We start from the raw sequence: 8,276 nt of genomic DNA, 5'->3' as shown, positions 1-8,276 counted from the left end.
GTTCCCCATGGTCCCTGTGTGTGTTGTAAGGTAGTCACCGCTCCCAGCTCGCTCCCGGAATGGACTACAATCTTAGGTTTAGTTTACTCAATTGTATTGAAATTGTAGTCCATCACACAGAGGATCCCCTGCTGCACATAGCTCAGTGAAGAGTTTAGAGAAGTCCCTCTGTAGCACCCTCTGTAGAACACCTATAATGTCTGTGACAGCAGTATCAGGGATGCTTCCAATGGTATTTGTATATATAAAAAAGATATAAAGATTGTATAGAGATTAAACAATAAAAAGAGGCTCTTATATGGTGTTTTGTGGGTGTGTTCCAAGCCTGTCTTGTGTATGCCTGCCTCTTCCATCAACCAATCAGCTGTGGATAAAGTTACAGCCATGCTACCTGTATAAAAGAGCTGAAGTTCATAGCTATTGGTATTATAGCGCTGATAGTAGTAGCAAGACAGCATCACTGCAGCTCATTAATTTCCCATAAAAGCTCTGCAGATTGGTGAATACCTAAAGACTTAATCAGCCAAGGTCAGATTTTCTCCCATTGACTCTTCTAAATACTGATAGATGCTGTTCTTGCTTCTAAAATTAGTAGTATGAAAAAGCCATATAATGTTCAAACTTCTGGGTCTGTTCTCTTCCGATAGGACTGGTTGGCCAAACCCCATCTCTGGAGTCTTCAGATTACCAGGATCATTTGAGTGGCCACCATGAGAAGACTCCTGCAGGTCCTCCTCTTACTCTCCTGGCTGGATAAGGGTCAGTCTAGCCATAGCTGCAGTCTCCAGGGCTGGCCGATGGAAACATTCTCACAGTCCGGGGATATTCTGATTGGTGGAGTTTTTGTGGTTCATTCAGGAATCAATTTCCAACAACCAACTTTCCATAAGAGGCCAAAACCAGTTTCTTGTACAGGGTAAGTTCTGGAGGCAGCTGTCAGATAACAGTGATGTTCATGGGGTTGGCTGTGAAGGTTCTCATTCATCCAGGTCATGGTATATCTATAAAAAATAAATCAAGGCAACTGGACTTGCTGTATTTTTCTTGAGGATGTTTTGCTGGTCATCCGAATTAGTTTCTCAATTCAGAAACTTTCTGAAACTTTTTAGCTTTCTGAATTGAGAAAGCTGGTTGGATGACCAGCGAAACATCTTCAAGAAAATTACAGCAAGTCCAGTTGCCTTGATTTACTTTTCACAGATGTTCTTAGGTTTGTTTTCTCCTTGTGGTCATCTTCTGATGTATACAAAAGTTACCATGTGCTCTGCTTATTGTGCTGAATACTACAATATAAACACTTTACAGATGAGTAACCCGAGTACTAGATATGTCTTTTTACTGCACTTATTACTTATTGCCATTGCCATGTAATTCTAAAATTATATAATTAATGATAATTCTTATTGACACAGAGGAGAGTGGTACTCAGTATTGATTTTAAATCGGAAACTCTTAAGGCCATTCTCACCTCTATAGCTCTGCCCCCTTCCATTTCATAGCCAACTCTTTACCCCTTTTTATAACCCCATATTAGTCATGAATGGAGAGACGGAGAGGTCAGGGTAAGGAAAAGATATATTCTTACATACAAGTGTTATTTCAGTTTGTATTTTTCTAGGCAAGCTGCCTTATTGTTTTTATAAATCAGAAATCCATAATACATGAACAAGCATTACCAGTGAGGAAGCAAAACACTAACCGACCATTCTCATACCCACCCGAAGCCAAAAAGTAGCCTTTCTCAATTATATTACTCTGAAGGAACCCTTGGAATACGTTTTAGGCATTAAAGTGAAACTAAACTAACGAGTTAAACCTTAAAAATACATTCAAGTACCCACAGCAGTCTTATATGGCTTGTCCCAACCCTTGTAACTGCCACCCTTGCTGGACATGTAAGTAAAAACATGTGAAATATAAAAGGAATTAATATACTGAATACTATCATTACTATCATTACAGGTACTCACTCAATACAAGTACTAGAATACAATATTTATCACTATAGTGGGCCTTTAATTGTCTTTAGAATATCTCTAAAAGCAGATTTTTCAAGTACTTGAAGGTTGCCTACAAGGGCAGCTACTTAGAAGAGCTCAGCTTTGAAGTAAGATTAGCTAAATGGAAACTATTCACCTTTGAGAAGAGGAGATTATGAGGGTATATGAACACCTTGTATAAATATAAAATATTCCATACAACGTATCCACTTTAAAGTAAGGTAACCATTAGTCCCTGTTTTGAGAGGTCTGTCCCCAGAATCAAATGTCCCCGGCGGTAGTGAGCTGCCCTCATATGCAGCCAGTTTTGTACATGCTGTGATGGCTGCCTCTAGGACTCTGCATCACCTACTACTGAACCCTGAACTCTGCATCACTTTCTACTGACCCCTGAACCCTGCGTCACTTACTACTGACCCTTGAACCCTGTGGTACTAATGAACCCTGCATTACTTACTACTGAGCTCTGAACTCTACGTTACTTGCTACTGTCCCCTACTCATAACCCCTGTACTCCATGTGTTACCTACTGATGTCCCCTGTACTCCATGTGTTATCTACTGATGTCCCTTGTACTCCATGTGTCACCTACTGATGTCCCCTGTACTCCATGTGTTATCTACTGATGACCCCTGTACTCCATGTGTTACCTATTGATGTCCCCTGTACTCCATGTGTTACCTATTGATGTCCCTTGTACTCCATGTGTTACCTACTGATGACTCCTGTACTCCATGCATTATCTACTGATGACCTCTGTACTCCATGCATTACCTACTGATGTCCCCTGTACTCTATGCATTACCTACTAATGACCTCTGTACTCCATGTGTTACCTACTGATGACCCCTGTACTCCATGCCTTACCTGCTCTTGACCCCTGTACTCCATACTCCTCACTGCTGAGGTTGCCAGTTGCTGCTGCATTGCATTCGGGGGCCCCAATGTCATTACAAGACACACTGGCTTCAATGCCCCAGCTGTAGTCTAGATCGGTGAAATGACTCACTATAAGGATCAGATTTCTGTTTTCCACCATTCCATTTTGTAGCAGTGTTTTAGTTTCAGCGCAGTCACTTAAATGGGTGGCTTATAACCAACTGCCTTTAGTATATTTCAGTTCATACTTTCACTCCACAACATCTCTATCTTCATATATACAGTATTTTCAGGAAAAGATGGTCTTAACAGGGGCCTGACCTCAAAAAGTGAAGATTTCCTATAATATAGGGAACATCTAGAGGTATTCTCCCTAAGCAGGACACTGAGAAATGTACCTTTATGTCTTGAATTCTCCAGGGAAAAAAAAGTAAAGCACTTTCTGGAACGGGAGTGTGCCTAGGCATTCTTGATATCAATGCACTACTTGTGCCTAGGCATTCCTGATATAAGTACACTTGCTGTTCACAGTCACATAAGATAAGTGCAGATAAGCCTTGAAGGGCACAGGAGTTCTGCTTCAGGAAGATGTGTTGCTTGCTAACTCTCCTCACTGTCTCCACTGGCTGTCTCTCTACTCTCTCTTCTGGTTGTCTCTCCTAGCTCTCTCTACGTTCTGTCTCTTCTTGCTCATCCTCCTGGCTGTCTCCCCTAGCTTCCTCTTCTAGCTGTCTCTCCTCGCCCCTTCTCTTGGTTGTCTCTCCTGGCTGTTTCTCCTTGCTCTCTCTCTCTGCTGCTTCTCCTCACTCTCTCCCCTGGCTGTTCCCTTGTTCATCCTCCTTACTGTCTCTCCTTACTCCTCTCTCCTGGCTGTCTCTCCTTGCTCTCTCCTGTACATTCTCCCACTCTCCTCACTCTCTCCCCTGGCTGTCCCCTTGTTCATCCTCCTGGCTGTCTCTCCTTACTCCTCTCTCCTGACTGTCTGTCCTTGCTCTCTCCTGTACATTCTCCCCAAAAAATTGCCACCCAGTGCTACACTGTTCAGGTTTCACTTGAAGAAAAGGTGGTAACCCTAGTCTAGGAACTCCTGATATCAGTGCAATGTCATGACACTCCTTTTCTGTAGCCCCACCACTGTATTTCTGCAGTGTGATATCATCTTAGGTACTGCTGCCTGCTGGTCTCACCAGATGTCATTACTGTGCAGCTCACTGTTCTCCTTGCTGGAGGCGTGTCGGTCTCCTGGCCACAACTGCCATAAATTAGCTTAGAAACAAGACTGTATTCCCCCTTCTTTGTCTTCTATATAATTCATCATAACGAATGTTCATAAAGTTACGAAAATATAACCGCCACTAACGAAAATTCGTATTTCGTACGAATCCGAATCCGAATTGAGTTCAGTTACGAATTACGAAATACGAAATAACGGATATTCCGAAACGAAACAGAATGAATTTTTTGACGGCGCACAAGTCTAATATAATTTCTAAACATGATTCAGTCTTCCCAAATCCCATCATGATTTTTATCAAGCCACATTTCCGCTAAGTCTAATATGTCACAATCTCCATGTTTTGTTTTGTTTCGGAGGTTTCTTGCATTTGTTAACATTTTTGCATAGTTATGCTTTAATAACTACGCTTTATTACTTTGTTTTCTGTGTAATTTATCAAAGATGTAAAAACATATGTGATGAGGGGAAAATGGTTCGATTACAAAACCTAAAATAATTGCAGTGCTTCTGCACATGGCGCTGTTCTGTTCCATTACTGCTGCTCACATTCTTGGAATAAATGGGGCTAGAGGTGCAGACAGGAAGTAGAATTACAAGTCTGGGTTCTGTGGCACTGGATCTAAAATACTTTCCATCTAGAAGGCCTTAGGGGTTCCATGTTCCCAAGTGCAATGACTTTGGTGAGGCAAATCTCAATCCAAAAGGCCACTAAGAGGGGAGATTTACGAATGATAGAACAATGAGAGCTTCACAGCAAAGGTAAGGACCAAGTAAGAAAGTCAGTTTATTGATTAAAGGAGAACTATGGGGTCAGGGCTTTTCCCCATAGTTCTCCTTAGGGTAACGAGAGGACACAAACTAGCGTCCTCCCGTCACCCTAGGCTCAGTATATAGGGAGCTACAGCTCGCGGTATACTGAGACGCCGGAGCGGATCCAGACATCGATGTCGAGATCCGCCCAGCTGCGTGAGTGACAGCTGGCCCTGCCTATCTAGAGGCAGAGCCAGCTGTACCCACCCCCTCCCCCGTCCATTCCGTTCCGACAGTCTCATTGTCACAGGTCGGCTAGAACTATGAGGTGAGTGGAAAGCAGGCACATCATAGTTCTCCTTTAAGAGTCCATTAACAGTCCAATGTGTGTCAACATAGAAACATAGAAGAATGATGACAGCAAAAGACCAGATGGCCCATCGAGTCTGCCACTTTATTTTTATTTTGCCTGAGCATAGGTCTATGTTTGTCCCAAGTAAGTTTAAATTATTTTACTGTTGACTGACATGATACCTCTGCCTGAAGTCTGGTCCAAGCAGCAACTACTCTTTCAGCAAAGTCATACTTTCTAAGGTTAGTTCTGAACTGCCCTTCTGGTGGTTAAAAAGGTTTTGTCTTTTTAACCTTTGCTTTCATATTCAAAATAGTTACATAGTTACATAGTATTTGAGGTTGAATAAAGACATATGTCCATCAAGTCCAACCTTTGTGTGTATGTGTGTGATTGTGCGTGTGTATATGTGTACACAAGTCCCTTTTTCCGTCCTTGTTTTTAAGTGTACCTGTACCCATGTATGTTGCGGCCTCTGAGGAAGGTGTGTAAATGCTTTTTGAATGATTCAATACTCTCAGATGATACCACTTCTTGTGGCAGCGAGTTCCAGACTTTAACCGATCTCACTGAAAAGAAGCCCCTTGTGGTTAAAGGAGAACTATGTGGTCAGGGCTTTTCCCCATAGTTCTCCTTAGGGTAACGGGAGGACACAAACTAGCGTCCTCCCGTCACCCTAGGCTCAGTATACCGCGAGCTACTGCTCACGGTATACTGAGACGCCGCAGCTGAAGCTGATCCCGACAATGATGTCTGGATCCGCCCAGCTGCATGACTGACAGCTGGCTCTGCCTATCTAGAGGCAGTGCCAGCTGTACCCGCCCCCTCCCCCATCCGTTCCTCCAGTCAGCGCTGGCGGATCGGAGAATCCAGCCCTCCCCTGTCACGGCAAAGAGCCGTGACAGAATCGAGAGGTGAGCGACCGCCGGTATGTGTTCGCTCACCTCCCGATCTACTGAGCCGACCTGTGACAGTCTCATTGTCACAGGTCGGCTAGAACTATGAGGTGAGTGAAAAGCACCCCCCCCCCCCCCCATAGTTCTCCTTTAAGTCTTTGTTACGGAGTTTACTGTAAAAACTTTATTGCTGATGTTGCCATCACCATTAAACATTTTGTACATCAAAATCATGTCCCTTGTAATCTCCTCACTTCCAGCGTGAACAAGTTTATGAAAATACTCCCTCCTGAACCTTTTCTACACCTTTCATGTATTTAAAGGTGACCTCCTTCATCGAGGCTTTAAACTTTCAGGAGATAGCAATACACGGACTGTAGGGAACTCTGGAAAATATCTTTAGGAGATGGTGGAATTAAATTAGGTCCCCTATAACCTATGTGGCATTGCGTGGCATTACCACGGTGTTAGGTGGCCTCAAAGTGACCCAGGATTCTCAGCCAGAGTGGCTGAGTAGCTCCAGGAAGCAATTGCTTTTACCTGGAAAGAGCTGGTTCTTCAGTCCTTTACGGGTTTTCTGGATCATAGTTGGGATCCTGGAGCCACTCAGCCCGTCTGGCTGAGAATCCTGGGTGATTTTGAGGCCACCTATCATCGTGGTATTGCCACGCAATGCCACACCCCCTAATATTTTGGCTCTTTATCAATAAACTTGTTTTATATTTTGTAAAGCATAGAACTGTTTTTTTCTCTGCATCCACAGATTTCGTGCACACTTGGGACCTCTTTAAAAACCTTGTCTTATCTTCAGTCATTTTTGTTGAGGTTCGTTATCCAATCTTCATCAGCTGCTTAACTGTCATTCATCTTTCACCCATATCTTTTAAAATGTTGATGGGGCAAAGATGAGAGGAGCCATGTCCATATTTGGTCATAGAATTATAAATAAAAGCCGTAATATCTCTTGATGTTCTTTTGCCTTGTGCAGGTTCCACATTCGTTACTATCGGGATGTTCTGGGCCTCATGTTCGCAGTAAATGAAATTAACAATTCTCCGGAGCTGCTGCCTAATATCACTCTTGGCTTCAGCGCATTGGATTCCTGTATGTCGGAGTCTCAGGCAGTGGGAGCAGTTCTGTCCCTGCTGTCAGGACTTGGAAACTCCTTTCCTGGGTATAACTGTCATACATCTTCAGCCATGGTCGGCATTGTAGGTGACCAGTATTCCTTTTTATCTATTCCTATTGCCCAGATAACTGGCGTCCTTCATTTCCCACAGGTATATAAGAATTATAGATGTTGTGTCTGGGTGTATTTTTGTTAACACACTGTTCCTTATGCTTTATTTCAGACAAACAGCTAAATATGCTAAGGGGGTTATTCTCTAATGAGCCGAATGATCCAGCCATAGCTTCGGCTGATCCTTCGGCTCTCTCCGGCTGCCGGAGCCCTTCGGTTCAGTCAAGCCGAAGGACTGCTGTACGGGCTGTTCACAATAGCCCATACAGCAGCCGAAGGCATATGCTTCGACTCGATTGAGCCGAAATGACAGCTGAAGCGGGGAGAATGGCCTGGCGAAGGGCCAGCCGTTCTCCACGCAAATGACAGCTAGGCGGAGCCAGCCGTGATCTCGCTGTTTGCTACGCCCAGTTATAATGACAGAAATGACCTGATCTGTCATTACACAATAACAACTGTTGTTATTCATTGGCCGGGACCTGCTAGAAGACTCTGGCAGGTGTCGGCCAATAGGAAACAGTTGGGCGGAGCTAGGTGTCACTGCTAGCTCCGCCCAATAGTTTTTATTTTGCCGGCATTTCATTTTTTTTTCTTTTTACTTGTTTTCTATTCTGCTCAGAGGTACTGAGCAGAATAGCCAAGCTGAATGCTGGATCGGCTGAGTCTAACTCCTTCTGCACTTCGGCTCAGCTGACCGAAGGCAGCCGATGTACGGCTCAAATCAGTCGTACAAGACTGAAGTGAATAGCTGAACAGCGTTTGGCTCACTTCACTTCGGCTCGGTTATTCACTCGGCTGCCTATATGGTATGATAAAACATACCTGCCAAAACGGTTGGAATTCAAACAGTGTTTTGATCCAGTCACACAGCATGGCCAGGTCGATGACTTCTCATTTCTCTACTTGATAACACTTGATCACA

The 8,276-nt window shown here is 43.7% G+C and overlaps 1 protein-coding gene across 1 annotated transcript in view; it reads left to right on the top strand.

Moving 5' to 3' along the window:
* Positions 1 to 710: 710 nt before the first annotated feature.
* Positions 711 to 8,276, top strand: part of LOC108800895 (extracellular calcium-sensing receptor-like) — an 18,447-nt gene continuing 10,881 nt past the window's right edge. The window contains exons 1-2 of the mRNA XM_018572877.1: positions 711 to 916; positions 7,103 to 7,394. Coding sequence (XP_018428379.1) covers positions 711 to 916; positions 7,103 to 7,394 — 498 coding nt within the window. The remainder of the gene's footprint in view (positions 917 to 7,102; positions 7,395 to 8,276) is intronic.

The sequence above is a fragment of the Nanorana parkeri genome, unplaced genomic scaffold, assembly GCF_000935625.1.
Source record: "Nanorana parkeri isolate BGI_ZX_2015 unplaced genomic scaffold, ASM93562v1 scaffold2155, whole genome shotgun sequence".
Lineage (NCBI taxonomy): Eukaryota > Metazoa > Chordata > Amphibia > Anura > Dicroglossidae > Nanorana > Nanorana parkeri.
Note: the sequence above shows the minus strand (reverse complement) of the source record. Positions and strands in the feature narration are given on the sequence as shown.